The 18,352-nt window shown below is 52.2% G+C and overlaps 1 protein-coding gene across 3 annotated transcripts in view; it reads right to left on the minus strand.

The window, feature by feature from the left end:
• The window catches only part of ERICH1 (glutamate rich 1), a 45,935-nt gene extending 28,376 nt beyond the window's left edge, over nt 1-17,559 (minus strand). For 2 of the 3 annotated variants that reach the window (XM_055345527.1, XM_055345529.1), the window contains exons 1-2: nt 17,464-17,559; nt 4,949-5,092 (exon numbers count right to left, since the gene is read on the minus strand). In XM_055345527.1, coding sequence (XP_055201502.1) covers nt 4,949-5,092; nt 17,464-17,485 — 166 coding nt within the window. In that variant the 5' untranslated portion in view covers nt 17,486-17,559. The remainder of the gene's footprint in view (nt 1-4,948; nt 5,093-17,463) is intronic. The other variant, XM_055345528.1, reaches the window with a different exon arrangement.
• Between the last annotated feature and the right edge of the window lie 793 nt (nt 17,560-18,352).

The following is an 18,352-nucleotide window of genomic DNA, read 5'->3' on the forward strand; positions in this document are numbered from 1 at the left end:
GCTCCCGCACACGTATTCCCTAAAATGATGTATTTAAACTGCCTGCCTCATATACACACATTTTAGAGCTGCTGTATCAAGGACCTGCTTGTGCTGTGCGTGTGACATCCCTCTTTATGTGGAGCACACAATGAGGGGCACCTGCATCTGCTGAACTAGCACTGGCTCATTATCCTTTTCTCCTCTGGGGGTCCAACTCCCCTACAAGTCTGTCCTGAAATAATAATTACACCATATCACACTTCTCAAACTGTATTCTTTAAAAAATTTCAATGATGCTAAATGTAAATATTTTTCTAAGTTATTACAACTGATGGAAGGCAATGGATCAAAGTAACAGTTACTGCTTTTGATGATTTCCCAACACAGAGGCAAGTCCTTTTGGCAACGATTTTCCTGCTGAGAGGGAAGGAGTGTGGAAGGACACATGTCCCTGCTAAAACCAGACAGGGCTTTGTTGGAATGCTATTACTATTTTGCATTTTTACAGAGGTAGCTGGTCAGAAAGTTTGAACACAAAAATAGGTAGATGACAGTGGCTTTTTAAAAATAGCAGTATTACCTGATTCACTAAATTTTTTCTAAATCATGTGCCAAAAGTCACAGAGAAACCCATCATCAAACAAATTTACTTTTAATGATCTTTTGGCTGACAACTCAATTATTTCCCTCAGTTTTGCTAAAAGCAAAGGAATGTCAAATGTCTGACTTGCAAAGAGATGTGTTACCCGTCCTTAGAATAATTCACTCTCTTTCCAGGAGACCAGTATTCCCAGTCACCCTTGGTGGGTACACGGAAGTGGTGTCTACCCCCACTGGGCCCTCCTTTACAAACAGGAGAAGAGCGGCTGAGTCAAGACGTCCCACAGGGCACCTGGGCAGTTCCTCAGAGCAGTGATCACGGAGCTCAGACCCTGAGCGCAGGGGCAGATTCCACTCACGCAGCCCACGACCTGCTCATCTGCATCAGAGGCCAGAAACGCAGGACTCCATAGAGGCCTCCGTGGCCCCTGCCCTCCCTGAACCTCACCTGGAGGAGGGTGGACAGAGCAGTGCCATTCTGGAAGCTAGGAGCAGACCTGAGGGTGTCCAGGAGGCTGAGCCTGAAATCACAGCAGGGCCCATCACACAGAGTGTGGCTCCAGAGCTGGAGGCCCTGGCAAGCGGCTGCTGGCTGAGCACGCAGGCAGGAGGGCTAGCCCTGGGTGTGTGGGGAGACCGAGTCAGAGAGGGGCCACCTGCCAATGAGTGGAGTCCTCTGACTCCCCCAAAGGCTGAGACAGCAGAACAGAATGAGAAGTAAGCACAGAATGTGACAATAAAGTTGAGAAACTGCCCAGAAAGCAGACCAAGATGATAAAGACAGAAAAATAAGAGGAGAGGAAATGAGGTGATCTCTCAGGAGCCCCAAAGCCCAGCAACAGGGATTCCAGGGCAGCATGAGCAGGGACACGGTGCTGCACCGTGTTTCCAGCCTATCTGCCGTGGGCCACCCAGTGCAGTGGACAGAAACAGATCCTTATTGTAAAACATCTGTGCTCTGTCTCTGTTCTCTGGGGTCAGAAGGGAAAAGCCAGAGTGGTCCAGGGGGAGGGGTGGTGGTGGTGGTGACAATGGGCTATCTCCAAAGGGATGGAGGATCAGAGCGGCATCAACACCAGAGCTCTTTCATGATTTAAAAAAAAAAAAAAAAAAAAAAAAAGCACTGAACACCCTAGATTAAGAGGGAGTGTCATCTTGTCAAACAGCATGTGTGCAAAGCCCCCTGAGGATACCTGTGCAGAGGGAGAGCTTGGGTCCTCCCCCAAGACCACAAGGACACCAGCATTTCCACCCTTGCTACTTCCCCTCAATGGTACACTGACCTTCCAGGAAGTAAAAAAGGAAAAAAGAAAGAAAGAAAAGGCATTCAGATTGAATGGGAAGAAGCAAACCGTCTGCAGCCACAGGCGACATGATCTTGTGTAACGGCACATGCGTGCGCACACAGAACTGTCACAGCAGCGCATTCGGCAACACTGTAGGATACAAGACTAGGACAGAGAAATCTGAATTCCTATATTTAGGAAATAATTGCTGAATCCAAGGTCAGAGGACTCATGTGCCTGTCCACACACCAGTGATGAGCATTCCAAAAAGAAACCAAAGAAAGAGAGTAATTCCACTTAACGACAGTATTAAAAAGAATAAAATACTTCAAAATAAACCTTTAAGTGTAAAATTTATAGTAAAATCTATAAAATATTGTTGAAAGAAACTAAAGATGGAATTGCAAGGTACCCTGACAACTAAAATGGTCTTGAAAAAGAACAACGTTGTAAGACTCTTGCCTCCTCACTTCCACGCTTACTATCAAGGTGTAATTAATACCGTGTGATCCTGGCACAGGACAGACACACAGACCAACAGACTAGAACTGAAAGCCCGGAAATAAACCCAGAAGTGTACAGTCAACTGATTTCTAACAGGGGTGACAGGGTGATTCAGCGGGAAATGCTATCTCCTCCGTGAACACTGCAGAGCCGAGGCTGCAGCTGAACCCCTGCCTCACACCACACACTGTTAAGCCTATTGGCATCAATGACTTAAATGTCAGAGGTAAAACTGTAAAATTCCCAGAAAACCTGGATGTAAAATCTGGGACCTTAGATTTGATGATGGTTTGTTTGTTTGTTTCTTTTTTTTTTTTTTTAAGATTTTAATTATTTATTCATGAGAGACACCAAGAGAGAGGCAAAGACACAGGCAGAGGGAGAAGCAGGCTCCATGCAGGCCCAACACGGGACTCGATCCCAGGACCCCAGGGTCACGCCCTGGGCCAAAGGCAGGCGCCCAACTGCTGAGCCACCCAGGCTTTCCTTGACGATGGTTTCTTAATGATAACACCCAAACCACAGGCAACAGAAGAAAAACTAGATATACTGGACGCGATCAATCTTGAAAGCTTTTGTGTTTCCAGACACATCAAGGAAGTAGAGAGACAACCCATGATGGAAGAAAGTATCTGCTTACACACATTTCTCTGCACATACACAGGAGAAGATGCTCCACATGCTCAGTCGTCAGGAAAATAAAAACCAGGGCTACAGTGAGGTACAGCCGCACACCCTCCAGGACCGCCGCCAACAAGAAAACAGAGTAGCACATGCGGGAAGGTGTGGGGGGCTGGAGCCCCCGAGCCACTGCAGGAGTGTCATGGGGGGTGGTCCCTCAGAACTACCATGGGGCCCAGGAGGCGCACTCCCCGAAGTGAGAACACATGTCCACACACTTGCACGTGCATTCTCTCGGGTTACAGCCAAAAAGGAGAAACCCGCCAAACATCCATCCATTGAGCAATGAATACACAAACAAGCTCCATGCATCCAATGGAGTGGTATTGGGCGGTAAGGAGGAAGGGGGTCCAGATACGACGTGCAGGGCCCACGTGAGGGCAGCCACTCACAAAGGCCACGTAGCGTAGGTGTCCACATGTGGGCTGTGCAGAAGACGCAAACCCCCAGGACAGCAGGTAGGGACGGGGATGGGAGTGGCTGCCCACGGGCACTGGGTTGTTTCTGGAATGATAACTATATTCTGGAATTAGTGGTGCTGTTTGCACAGTGTTGTGAATATACTAAAAATCACTGCTTTGAAAGGGCTAAAACAGTAAACTTGAGGGTAAGTGAATTTTATCGAAAAAAAAGAAATTAGGGGCGTCTGGGTAGCTTAGTTGGTAAAGCGTCCGACTCCTGATTTCAGCTCAGGTCATGATCTCAGGGTCGTGGGATTGAGCCCCATGTGGGGTTACGTGCTCGCTCGGGAGGCTGCTTGGGATTCTCTTTCCCGCTCTGCCCCACAAGCTCGCTGTTCTCTCTCAGAAAACAAGTTGCTGTACATTATATGGATTTTTCACACAAAAGCACAGAAGTTAGGTTCATTCACCAGCATCTGTGAAATAACCAAATGGTCAGAGAAAGCCATCCTCTGTTCCCTGCCTCATGGGACACAGCCCCTGGTCCCACTGGTCCTCGCCACTCCACCACGCCATGCCTACCCTTGTAACTCCTCACAGGTACTAAGAATTCCCTCCTCCAAGCCAGGGCCAAGCAGGGACTCAGAACCAGCGTCTACACGGCCTGGCATTCAGGGACATGCCTGCTGTGACAACCTGGGCCACAGGCATTCGAAGGCCAGTGTGGGTCTGAGAACTGTGCATGTGGGACAAAGCCCCCAAAGAAAGCGAGCGGTGGCTGCCCGGTGCGCCCTGGCTCTGGCGAGGGGTGGTCGCTGTGTCCTGACCCTGCATCGGGAGGACGGCAGGGGAAAGGCCAGCGCCCGGGAATAGTGGCATGGGAACAAAGTCCAGAGCAGACTCACGCCAGAAGAGCCAGAAACAAGCCCAAGGACGGGACTCAGGCATTGCCCATATGTGTCCTACGCTCGCTGGTGCCCCAACCCTGCAGAGTGGCCCCTTGCCAGCAGGAGACCCCATGCTGCCAGGGAGCCAGCTGATGAGGCTTCCACGGCCACCACCTTCCTGTCTGAGGAGCTTGGGCAGACCTCTGCCAAACACCAGTGCGTTAGGGACCAAAGTAGGACAGTTGTCAGGAGCCCGTGCTGTGTGGACAGAGCCAAGGCAGGGCCAGCGGCTGGGCCAGGGTGGCCACGGCATGGGAAGCCGAGGCCGGCAGGGTCAGTGGTGGTCTCCGGGGCCAGAGAGCGCCGTGCTGGTGAACCCAAGCACCCAGCAGAGTCCTGAGCTGGTCTGGGACAGAGGCTGCACTGCTGCCTTCTCTGCCCCCTGTGCACCCTGGGCTGGAGCACAGGTCAGGGACCCCTGCCTTGCCGGTTGCGAGAGCCAGGGAGCTTGGCGCCTGCCGCGGCCAGGCCAGAGCCGCCTGCTCCGGGGCAATGTGACTGTCGCCAGGAATCTGTCGCTGACCCCCCACACCTGCAAGCCCCTCACCTGGCACCATGGGGACACTGCTGCCCGTGACCTCCACAGTGGCCGCTTGCTCGGCTGGTTGCTCCGAAGCTGCAGTCACGGGTCCACTCTTCTCTTGGCCACAGGGACTAGGGAAAAGCCTCTTTAGCACTTTTTCCACAAACACTACAATCAAGTGACAAAGAAAGAAGAATTCTTCTTAGTAGTTCATTTAAATCACAAATGGATTTTATATAAAATAAAGACATAGCCTGATATTTACCATCAGAGAGAAAAGAGAATGTATGTGACAACAACCTAGCATTGTCCCCCCAAGAGCCCCCAGGACCGTCCCTCGGAGGACCCCCAGCACCACCTTTCACGGGTCCCTGTACTTTCTATCAGGGGCCCCCCAGCTTGGTCCATGAGAGGACCCCCTCCCCACAGGAGCAGCAGCCTGGGATGCCCACAGGTGTGGACGCAGGGGACAGGAGCCTGGCTGGGTTGAGCGGGCGGCAGGCCTGGGTTGTGGTGAATACGAACTCGGTGTGTACTCAAGGGGGCTGCTGCATCCACCGCAACTGCACATGCTCACGGCTGTAGCTAGGAAGCGACCCGCCTCTTCACGCTCATGCACATTTTTCACTGGGTTTAGTTTAGTGGGCATTCTGCTCTAACTGGAAGGAAAGCTGTCATAATGGGTATTTCTGTCCTGAAGTGTGGATAAGGAACAAGCATAAACCTCAAAGCAGCGTCCTGGAAAAGGTGAGGGGGAAGGTTAATAAAATGAATTTGTTTTAACCTTGGTAAATTTAGACACAACAAAACAGGAGAGAGCTGCCCTGGGGTCAGGACGCTGGGCGCCAGCACGCGGGGACGCTGCCAGGCAGCCGCCTACAGGAGGGACTCCCACTGACCTGCTCCAGTTGGACAACCACAGCTTGGTTTTAAAGATTCGAAAGGGCTCCCTCCTCCGTGAAGACCCCTGAGAGAATCCGAGAGAACCCACCGGCCCGGGGCCGGCTCCTCCGGGCAGGGCGCTCCCCTGCTCCAAGCAAGCTGTCCCTGCTCATGACGTTGGCGTCGAAGACTGCACGTCCTAGCAGTGAGAGATTCCCCACGCGCTGTGACTTTGCTGAATGCTCTACAAAATCTGCGGGAGCACGGGACCCGACACAAAGTGTGCTTCCGATACGATCTGCTGAGGCGCAATGTTCCCAAAGCCTTCTGCATAGCGGGTTCACGGCACGTGCCTTGGCGCGTCACCCAAACAGGACTGTGGGGACAAACAGCCTGTTCTGCACGATGTTCACAAGAAACGTTCCGTGGTCGCCAGCAGTGTACAGAAGGGAAGGCGGCAGGCTTTCGCCTACGGATGACAGCTGGCTGACTCCTTCCGTGGCGGAGAGCGGTGTTCCACTCCCCCCCCCCCCGCTAGGGAGGCCCCTGGGTGAAGGGGGGCTGACCCCAGCATCTCCCACCGCCACACGGACGGAAATGCCCCGGCCACAGTGGCACCGACACAGACGTGACTGTGCCCACAGCGCCTGGCCGTCCACGCGCTCCCGCCCCACCTGCGAGCACGCTTTCTGCGGCACCTCTCTTCCTTACACACTTCCAAACACAGACACACCCGTCCTGGTACCCGACACACACTGCACCTGGTATCTTAAGCATGCAGCACGGAGCTCCCCTTTCCTACCCTGCACCTGTGCCCCCGTGGCCCGTGGCCACTTCCCGACACCACGAGCTGCTCCAGGAGCCGGGTCACAGGCAGGGCCTGGGGTGCAGGGAGCTCACCGGTACAACAGTCCTCCCACAGACGCGTTTGGTCGCAAGTGCACGGTACTGCATCCGTCCAGGATGCACACCTGGCACGCACAGCAACCACAGAGTTACTGCAAACAACCTCCCAACAACGTGAGAATGCAGGAAAGCAGGCTGTATGTTCAGGATTTGAAAACAAAAGCAGATACAAACCTAAAAGTTCTATAAGTTTACATCCTATGCTGTTCTGTGAGGGGAAGAGTGGGGGAGGGCAGGTTCAAAGAGGTCAAGAGGATCTGTTCAGGTTACTTTTTAATAAACGGCAAAGGTGATTCTCCTAATCTTAAAATTTAAAACTGAACACTGTAGTCCAAAAACTGAGAAAGAGAAACTTCCAGCATCCTAAGCTGAGCTGGGTTAAGAATCTTATAACTCCAGGGGCCACCATGATTTTTGTCCTACAGCAACAGATGTTAAAACCTCCCAAGCAAAAACCCACCCTTTCCTGTGGAACCACAGGCTTCTCCAGGACAACCCTGGTGTCCAGCTACTTGGTGGCAGCATGCTTGTGCTCTGGCAGCGGGAAGGTTGGAGAGATTTGTTCCCACCCCGACTCCTGGTCATGACATCATCACGGGGAACAAGTGCCTGATGTACAATTCCTGACACTTGTTCAGACTGCCTTGGACACCAGACACTGGCAAATACTGGTTTTACCTTCTATTATCCGTGATCCACAGCTGACTCACAAACTGCACCATCTCCAGACATGAGAAGAGGTGATCTAAGACGTGTCACAATGTGTATCTCAGTATCAAGGGGGAGTTTTTTCTCTTCAAGGAGAATTTAACTTTTATTTATTTATTTACTCATTTTTATTTATTTATTTATTTACTTATAACAAGGAGAATTTTAACTAATAAATCTTAACCCAATCCGAACATCCAGGTATCTCAGAATGAAATCATTTGCTAAGCATGATGACGGAATGCTTTCAATTGCCACAACTTAAGACATAACGTCTTTTTAAAAATATTATGTTAAGAAAAAAAAACAAAAAATGCTTTAAAGAGCAGTGTGTAACAAACAAAGTAACTTTCTGGCAACTACTATTGCTGGAAGACATGGTGACAGTGACACACTTCGCTCTACCCCAGGCTTTGAGACTCAGTGGTGGATGTTAACGTCAGGAGTCAGATGCTGTGTGGGACCGGAAGGAACAGCTGTGCCCCAAGACCAGCAGACATCCCGAGCATCTGTTCCTGCCCACCGCACGACAGCACACGGCAGTGCCTGGTTTCCAGGGACACCGTGGCGCATGGAGCAGTCATCTGGAGTTTCCTATTACTGAAAGAGCTCAGAGTTTATTTAAACAGAAATAGTCGGCTAGCTTAGGCCTGAAAACACGTCTCAGAGCCACTTAAACTCTCACTGCTACTTGGAGCCTCCAGCTATGAATAAAACAGGTACCCTCTGAACTGCCGGATGATTTCCCACAGATAGGGACTTGATTCTGTAAACAAAGCATGTCTTCCAACTGGCCAGATCTCTATAGTGACTCATGTTAAAAAAAAGCAGAACATAGAAGAAGGTACCAGTATTTTTTTCAGGATACTGGTACATAGTAAATCATCATTTTTATTTATTTTTTAATTTTTAAAGAAGATTTTTTATTTATTCATGAGAGACATGGCGGGGGGGGGGGGCGGGCAGAGACACAGGCAGAGGGAGAAGCAGGCTCCATGCAGGGAGCCTGACGTGGGACTTGATCCAGGGTCTCCAGGATCAGGCCCTGGGCTGAAGGCGGCGCTTAACCGCTGAGCCACCCGGGCTGCCCATAAAGCATTATTTTTTAAAAGCATTTGTCACTTCTGGTTTGTTGAAGTTGTGTGTTTACTCACTACAAACATTAACTCTTTTTCAGTGTAATTACTGGTTTTAAAATCTAACATCTGAGTATACAAAAGGGAAGAGTGTGTTCCATTTTTAACAAAGGTGTAAATGGCTGCATTTCAAGGAAATCGCTCTCCTGTGTGCTGTGCCTCAAGAGCAGAGCCTGAGGACACCTGTGGCAGGTGAGCTGGCTCCCGCTAGGGAATGGGTGGCACGTCGGCTGTGCTTCCTGGCCGGCAGGCTCCCAAAGGGAGCAAACAAGCAGTGTGTTCCATTCGAAAAGACTCATATGAGAAAAGAAATGGAAATAGGAACTTTTTCTTGTGTAATACCCCATCCTGAGAAAAGCAAAAGAAGATTACAAATATGTGGTACAGAAAACGCACCCCATAATATCAAGGAGTGAGCTTTCAAAAAGCTCACTCGGGTCACAAAGTAGCACATATTCTCTCAATATTTGCGTACACAGCACACTTCACTTCAAATGGGGGTAAAGCTACGTTCTACTAGACACACGTTGTACATCGGGAGAGCCTGGGATGGTTGAGGGCAGAAATGATGTTTCCTCATTTGTGATTCTCCAGACAAGTATATCTAAACCACCGTTAGCATCCCTACAGGCCAGTGTGTCTGGAAAAGCCCGACTCGGAGAGGACAAACAAAATGTGTGTAGAGCTCATCTGAGGACACGAGGAAAGAAGCCAGCTCCAAAGCCAGAGTTTCAAGGCTGGATGTTATGGGGAAGGGATGGACCACATACTCCTGGGAATCACACAAAAGTAGAAGGGACCCTAAACAGTGACGCTAACCTTTAAAAGTTTTGAGAGGAAAACATAGAACGAATAGGTTTACGGAGCACCTTTATAGAATTTCCAGTGGACAGACTGACAAGTGGGAAGTGATGACATAGAATCGAGAGTCACCAGGCTTTTTGAAACCATATTTAAATGAAAAACTGCTGTCGGAAACCAGACTAGAAAAGGGACACTGATAGAAGCTTAGTGGCTTAGCGATCGTGCCCCCTCCTCACCAAAGCCTGGTGCAAGGGGCACACCCTCCAGGGCACACCAGCCACAGACACGCACGCACACTCACGGTGTTAGCAACAACAAATCCTGGGTCGCGTCACCCCCGCTTCCATCCTGGCTCGGTGTACCAGGGTGCAACAGACACTCTAAGGTGAAATTTGTCAGGGTTACTGTATTTCTTGGAACTAGATAGTTTGAGTTTTATCTTTTCAAGAAAGACTGTATTTAAATGCCTGTTGAGTACCTGCCAGACTATCCACAGCTTTCTCAACAATATTCAATGTTTTATTTTTTCCATTTTATCCCAATAATGAGGCAAGGTATTTAACCTTTGTCTATAATCTAGGAATAAATTCATAATAGCACTATGTCACTTCACAAGAAAGGAAGAGTTCAGGATAATATGCTAATTTAATGAATGAGTTTCTTAATGAGCTTCATAATAGAATCATAAATGAAAGAATAATTAGCTAAGATTTAAGCAAGAGTTGGCAAGCTTTCTGAAGTACTAATTAAAAGGGAAACAGTGCTCAAAATAAAACCACAAATGGCACTCAAAGGGGAGATAATCAGAACATACACCGTGACCAATCTGATGTGCTCGTCCCATCCAAGGATTAGATTTACTGAATATTCTTTTTTCTCTCAAAACTTCACTTAAAAAAAAAAATTCCCAACTTTGTCCTAAACTTTTCCTTGTAGAGTGTCTAACATGACTTACTGCACCAGCCGTCAGCAGGTCTGTCCCAGCGGGGACATGGCAGGGATGCAGGGCCGGGTGGCTCCCGGCCTCACCGAGCATGCTAAGGGAGCAGCATGGCCCCACGAGGCTCACGTGCCCCTCGGACACTGGCTTTCATGTCCTGGGCACACACAGGATGCTTTCCTGCCTACGCCAAAAGTTTCATTTTTCCCAATTTCATGAATGTTGGCTTTTTCATCTACTAGATCTTGAATTCCACCCAAAGCACACATGGCGAGGCTGGCAGCCGGTCACTAGCACCAGTAGTTAGGTTAACCACCTGCTTTGGGAGGGCTGCAGGGGTGGGGAGAGCAACACAGACTGGGAGGTGCCCACGACTCAGGGTCCTTAAACCCACCTCCACTTAGGGATGGGACCTGCCGCTGTGTCTTCAGGGTGGGCACCTGGTGTCCAGGTGATAGAACTCACTCTGTCCACGTGCCCCACCCGGACTTACATCTGATCCACAAGACAGCAGTCTGCAACCGTCCACATGTCACTGGACTTACAAGGTCAGTCCCCATGTCCTCTTTTTTCAGGAAACTTCTGCTCCCCAGGGCTGCTGCCTTACTCCCGGCTGTCCCCACCTACCGGTGAAACCCCAACCACAGGCTGGCTGGCCCTCCTGCTGCTGGCCCTGCCCCTTCCCATAATTACCCTGTCCACTCTCAGATCTGTCCCTTACGGAAGCAAACACCAGCCCCGCTATGCTCGAAACCTCTGGTAGCTCACAATTCCTACCCCAACGCAGCTGCTTCTGGGTAGCCAGGGCCCAGGATTCGTGGTCTGTACAGAGCCATCTGTTTGTCTCTTACCCAAGTCATTCATTTCAGGAAATGCTTGCTGAGCACAGGAAGCCTGCCTGGTAGCAGAATTCAGACAGGAATCTGATCTGATGCCCCAGAGGGCAGCTGTGTGTGAGAGGGCACATACCTTCACGGGGGCTGACAGGCTGGGGTAGGGGCGCTGATCCAGCCCTGCTGGCTCTGCCCTGAGGACTCACATGAATAAGTAAAGCCGGGCTATTTCTACCAAGGAAGCTTCACAGGCCCAAGGATGAAGCTGCGCCCCCACAGCCACGAGGCACACAGCTCAGCAGACGAACAGAGGTCTTTTTCCATTACAGGTGCATCCCAACCAGAGCCTGTGGTTCTGAGGCTCCAGAGGGGGCTGATGGCAGAGTGTGTAAGTCTGAGGGTGTGATGGGAGACAATGCACGCACAGACATGCAGACACACATGTGCATGCACATACAGAGATACATACAGACATGCACGTGCACACATGAACAGACACACATGCATGTGCACATACTTGTGCACACATGAACAGAGATGCACATGTATGCAGACACGTGCACATATGAACAGACACATATTCATGTACATATGTATGTGCATGCACATACACACATAGATACACACCTGCACGCACAGACACACAGATACCCTATCCCACCCACCCCCCCCCCCCCGCTCCAGGGTCGCTGTCATTAGCACCTGAACCACACATAGCCCCACAGTGAGGGGTGGGTTACGCTGAACAGAGGCAAGGACACAGGGAAGGGGATGAGGACAGCTGGAACTGAGACCACTCACAGTGCAGGTTGCACCCAGCCAGGGTCCCTGGAGGACAAGGACCTTGTGGCTCCAGTGGTTCAGCTGGCCACATACTCCCGGCTCCCAGGAGAGGCTCATCCCCTGAAGGTCAGGCAGGGCAGGAGCAAGGTCTCATTAAGAAGCAATGGGACTATGTGCACTACACACATTCCCCCACCTGGCCATCTGCCTCATGGGCCTGGCAGGCAGGTGTAGGTGGAGATAGGTCAGGGCTGGATGTGGTATCCTGGGGAACATGCAAGTGTGCAGAGGTGGGAGGCCAGGGCCACAGACACTCACTCATTTAATCCTGATCATGTGAGAGGAGAAGATGACCGTTTCATCGTGATGAGAGATCTTAGGGTCAACAAGTGGCTGGCCCACGGTGGGGGTGCCAGATGAGAAAGAGGTGCACTGCTGGGGCACGGGCACTCTGCCATGTTCTTGACTTGAACCCGTTCATTCTACGCTTTCCACCCAGTGCGCATCTCATCGGCACAGGAGCAGGGAGTGAGGGCCAGGGGCATCAACAGTGCAGACGGCGGACCAGAGGCGAGCATGTCCCTCCTGGCCGGGGACGGAGCCCACACTCTCAGCAGGCTGGCCTGCCTGCAGTTAGGTATCCTCTGTTTTGGAAGCCAGATGGAGCATGCCTCCCGGGAGAGGCATTCCGGAGCGTGCAGAGCATCCCGTAGCAGCGGCTGGGAAGCAGGGAGGACGAGGTACTCCAGCCTCTGAGGAGGCAGAGGAGGCATTGTGGGACAAGCTACCAGACTCCCCTTACGTGCTCCAGCAAAACCACACCCAAGGAGAAGTAGGGCGGGCAGCGTTCCTCAAAATGGATGGGTTACTTCAAGAAGTACTATGCTCCCACTACAGGAGGATAGGTCTGGGCAGGTGGCCTGGGGAGGTGCCTGGGAGGAAGGTGGCTGGACACTATACCTGGGAACTCGTTTGAAGACTTAACTGTGCAGCTACTGAGGCCAGCAGCCTGTGAGATGGGGACCAGACCCTCCTGCAGCCTGCTTCTTCCCTGGGAGTGCCCCTCCCCAAAGAGCTGGCCCTGGGGCCGACCCAGACCATCTGGCCATCCTTCTCCTTCCGGATGCTGTCCTGCTGCTGCAGGCTGTCCCCACCTCTGCTCCCGTGAGCATGAGCACAGCCAGTCCCCACCTGAGTCAGCACTCCAGTAAGCGCTGGATATTCGCCCACCTCCCCCAGAGGGAAGGAAACCACTTCCCCACCACTTAGGACATGGGGGCCTTCCTGTGAGTTGCTTCAGTCCCGGAGGGCTGTTCACTTCATGGCCTGCCTGCTAACTCACAGGCTTGTCCAGGAGACATCTGCTAGTACCGTTCATACATTTCTCCACATAAAATACAGCACATTAAAAAAATTTTTTTGCTTCTTACTCAAGTAGTATTGCTGCAAAGGCAAAATATCCTCCCCATGAATCCTACAAATTGTCTCAGAGGAGATGGATGCATCAGAAAGATACACGATCTAGGGGGAGCACTCTGCTCCCAGGGAAGCCGGCTGCTGTCACAGCTTCAGACGGAATGCCAGCCTGCCCTCGTCATGCCAGAGCGGAGTATCTTTTTCCTGGGATGTGGCTCAGCCACGGCAGTGACTCTAGCCTGAAGGAATAGCCTGGAACCTGCCTAGCTAGAGCCAAAGCGTCCAAGTCCCTGCTGTGTTCCCAGGGCATGAAGAGGTCACACACGCTCAGCAGACTCCGTGACCGTTTGCTGAGGGAGGGAGTGTTAAGTGCGAGTTCTGCATGCGACCCGATGTCTTTGAAGAGGCACTGGGCGGCAGGAGAGCAGAACTGTGAGGGCAAGTCTGCACCAGCCACGGCCCTCTCTGCCGCACGGTTCCCAAACCATGGGCTTCAATAAGTTACGAATGTTCAGACTTTTCCAACTGCAATCTCCCAGTGTTTCTGGAAGCAGAATGTTGTCCCAGAGACATGCTCTTCAGTGATCTTGTTAAAAAGACTCACAAAACTAGTATTTTGCTTCCCACTTAAATTTTACACTTCCAAGGTTTTCTAATCCATCCTTCTGACTGCAGTGTCTTAAAACCTCACTCTGACAATTTTATCACCTATCCCCCAGGGGAAGGAGGCCTTTTTTAGAGAAGAAGGCTCCTAAATGAGTAAAACAATGCAGGGTTTCATCCATCTTAATTTGGTGAGCAGAGAAAGCTTTTTACAAGTTCACTAGGTGCACTAAGATGACCCGACATCTTGCAGGGGGAAGGGCACTCAGTGTGAGGCTTAGAAGGGTCATGACAACATGTGGGATGTGCACAACAGGAAGGGCCCCAGTGTGACAGAGAAGAAACACTGGGGGCTTGACAGCCATCCCACAGAGTCTTCACTCCTTCTGGCGTGTGTGCGTGTGTGTAAAAACAGTGGTGTGAGCACTCATTAAGATGTTTTAATGTTCATTTTGGAGACTAATATCTGACTGGTTAGAAATTAAGCCATTTTAACCTATGATGATCTGTGTTTAAAGCTCACTAAGTGAAGTCAAGACTCAGTGGGATGAGAGCAAGAGGGAGGCACCCACAGTGCTTTCCTATAAAGGAAGCCACAGAGATGGGGACTCTATTTACTGATTCCATACTCTGCCTGGTTGAGAAATTAGTTACTTTTTCATATTTTATGCAAGTGCTTATTAACTAAAATGGATATTTGACTTCTCATTTCAAAGGGCAAAACCACAATCATCCATTTTTTTTAATTTTTTTTTAATTTTTATTTATTTATGATAGTCACATAGAATGAGAGAGAGAGAGGCAGAGACACAGGCAGAGGGAGAAGCAGGCTCCATGCACCGGGAGCCCGATGTGGGATTCGATCCCGGGTCTCCAGGATCGCGCCCTGGGCCAAAGGCAGGCGCTAAACCGCTGCGCCACCCAGGGATCCCCCACAATCATCCATTTTAAAAGAAAAAAGAAAACCACAGCCTGAACCAATCCAAATAACATAAGAAATGTATCAAAACCTTCGCTTTTACCCGAAACCATAAAACTCCTAGAAGACAACACAGGGAAAGAGCTTCTCGATATGGGTCCTGGTGATGATATTAGGACAGGACACCTAAAGCATAAGGAAGAAAAGTGGAAATCCACAATTGGGACACATCAAGCCACAGGCTTCCACACAGCAGACAAACCCATCAACAGGACGAGGAAGCCTGGGGACCGGGAGTAGACATCTGCCAGTCACACACCTAGAAGGCATTCACACCCAATATAGATGAAAAATGTACACAACTCAACAACAAAATACCAAGCTAATTAGAAAACGGGCAGAGGATCTGAATAGAAATTCTTTTAGAGAAGACATCCAGATGGCCAATAGACACATAAAAAGATGTTCAACACCACTAGTCACCAGGGAAATGCAAATCCAAACCACAGTGAGAAATAACCTCACACCTGTTAGAATGGCAATAATCAAAAAGGCAAAAAATGACAAATGTTGGCAAGGACGTGGAGAAAGGAGAGCCCTTTTACACTGTAGGTGGGAATGCAAGCTGGTGCAGCCACTCTGGAGAACAGTGTGGAGGGTCCTCAAGAAGTTGAACATAGAGCTTCTCTACAACCCAGCAACTGCACTTTTGAATATTTATTCAGAGGAAATGAAATCTGGAGCTCAAAGAGGTATCTGCACCCTCATGTTCACTGGTGCACTATTACAATAGCTAAGGCCTGGAACAGCCTAGGGGTCCATCCAGGATGGATGAATAAAGATGTTGTAGTGTATATACACAATGGTATATTGAACCATTAAGAAAGGTGATCTTGCCATTTGCAACCACATAGGTGGACCTTGAGAGCCTCACGCTAGATGAAATACGTCAAACAAAGACAAATACCATATGACCCCACTTATATGTGGCATCTAAAAACCGCTGGATGCGTGGATACGGAAAACAGATTCATGGTTTACAGAAGTGAGAGGGTGGAGGAAGGTGGCCTATAGGTACAGACTCCCAGCTACAGGATTAATGAGTCCTGGGACGTGATGTCCAGCATGCTGGCCCAGCCTACACGGCCTTGCGCTCCATGTGAAAGTTCGTAAGACAGCAAGTCCTAAGGTTCTCACCACAAGGAAAAACGTGGTCTGTGACCATATGAGGTGATGGATGTTAACTCTGTGTGGTGATCATTTTGTGGCGCACGTGCGTGTCAGGTCCTGATGCTACAGGTCTTAAGCTTATACAGGGTTGAATGTCAATCATACCTCAATTAAACAGCAAACATAAAACCTTCTCACTTTTCACTTGAGTGCCGATGATTGAGTGGGAACAAGATTTAGTTGCACCTTATGTGAGATGGGAGTCCCCTGCATCTTCTGATGTTGGATTCTAAGGCACCAAAATGTTAACCAATGAAATGCGTTCCACCCCTTCGGTGCTGGTTATAAAGCAGACTATCATATCCATTGTACGGATGAAGAAAATGAGGCTCAGAGAGGCCTCTGACCTGTTCCAAGGGGGAACACCTGTCACAAAGTGTACTGCTCCAGTACAAGCTGCAGGTCCCTGCACTGGTTTGGGGGACCGGCCTGGACCCACAAATCCCATATTCACTCATGGAAAGGGGTTCCTGCTCCTTCAGGGTCTCACAGGCCTTGTCACCTCCGCCTAAGGCCCCTGGACACCCAGGGCTGGGATGCAGGTCCCAGAGATACCTGGGGCCCTGGAGGTCCTCCTGCCTTAAGTGCCAACACCTGCCTGGGTCTGGGGTCCAGGTGGAAGGTGGGCTGGAGTCCTAGTGGGAGATGGGACAGGGTTCTGAGGTCCTGGTAGGAGGCGAGTTGGGGTCCAGGGTCCTGGTGGAGATGGGCAGGGCTCTGGGGTCCTGGGGGGAGGGGGTAAACAGGGTCCTGAGTCCTGGCAGGGGGAGGACAGGGCCCTGGGTCCGCGGGCTGGGAGTGGGGGTGGGGATGGGGGAGGACAGCGCCCTGGGTGGGGGGGGGGGCCGGGGGAGGACAGTGCCCTGGGTGGGGGGGGGGCCGGGGGAGGACAGCGCCCTGGGTCCCGCGGGGGGGGGGGACAGCACCCTGGGTCCCGGGGGAGGGGGGAGGACAGCGCCCTGGGTCCCGCGGGGGTGGGGAGGACAGCGCCCTGGGTCCTGGAGGGGGGTGGGGGGGAGGACAGCGCCCTGGGTCCCAGGGGGGGGCAGGGGGAGGACAGCGCCCTGGGTCCTGGCGGGGGGTGGGGGGGAGGACAGCGCCCTGGGTCCCCGGGGGGGGGGCAGGGGGAGGACAGCGCCCTGGGTCCTGGCGGGGGGTGGGGGGAGGACAGCGCCCTGGGTCCCGGGGGGGGGCAGGGGGAGGACAGCGCCCTGGGTCCTGGCGGGGGGTGGGGGGGAGGACAGGGCCCCCCCGTCCGGGAGGACGGTGGCCCAGGGGTCCCGGGTCCGGGCCGGGTCCGAGAGCAGGGCCTGGGGGCTCCGCTGCCCCTGCCCCCCTGCCCCCCGCCGCCCCCGCCCGCAGGCCGCCTCCCAGCGTACCGTGCCTCCGCAGCGCCGCCATGGCGATCCCGGGCCCCCGCTCTCTCCCCGCACGACCCGCTCCAGGGCCGGAGCAGCACCGCCACGCTTCCGGATTCCGGTCCTGTAGGCCCGCCCACAAGAGGGCGTGTCCAATCGGGATCCGGGGTCTTTCCCGCTGAATGCCAATCAACCGCTCCTCGGCTGTGGATTGGCTCCTACGGGGGCTGTGGGCGTGGCCGATGGTGCTTCGCGCATGCTCAGAGGGAAGAGGAGGAGTCCTGAGTTAGGCTTCCTTAGAAGACCGGGGGCGTGGGGTCTCCAGCCTCACGCGCACTTAAACCCTCTCCTCCGCGTTGCCGTTTAATCATTGATATTCAAATGAAAAAAGGGAAGGCCTTATTTTTTCCCAGTTTCGAGATATAATTGAAATTGGACACTCTAAGTGTGGGGTCATGACACGGGGTCGGCGGAGGGGTCGCGGGGGAGGGGTCCCGGGCCTGGAGGCCGGCAGGAGGGGCGGCCTGGCGGCCTGGCTGGGGACCACCATGGCATCGCTAGGGCTGCAGGGCCACAGGCGACCCCAGAACCTGGGGCGTGAGGGCCAAGGGAGGAAGAGAGCCTGCCGGCGGCCACCGCGAGGACCACCGCCCTCCCCTGTCCCCCTTCCCCGTGGGTCCCCTTCCCCCGGGTGCGATTCTTCCCTGCGCACCCCAGCCAACCCCACCGCACCTCTGCGGCCTTCCCTGCGCACCCCAGCCAACCCCACCGCACCTCTGGGCCTTGACTGATTCCTTACTCCCTTTCTTGAATTGCCTTCTCAGGAACTGCATTTGCCCGGAGCCCCGTCTGTCCGTGTCAGCGTCCAGGACGCTGCGGATGTGTCTGAAGTCTGATGATGGGAGACGGG

This window comes from Nyctereutes procyonoides, unplaced genomic scaffold, assembly GCF_905146905.1.
Source record: "Nyctereutes procyonoides isolate TBG_1078 unplaced genomic scaffold, NYPRO_anot_genome, whole genome shotgun sequence".
Lineage (NCBI taxonomy): Eukaryota > Metazoa > Chordata > Mammalia > Carnivora > Canidae > Nyctereutes > Nyctereutes procyonoides.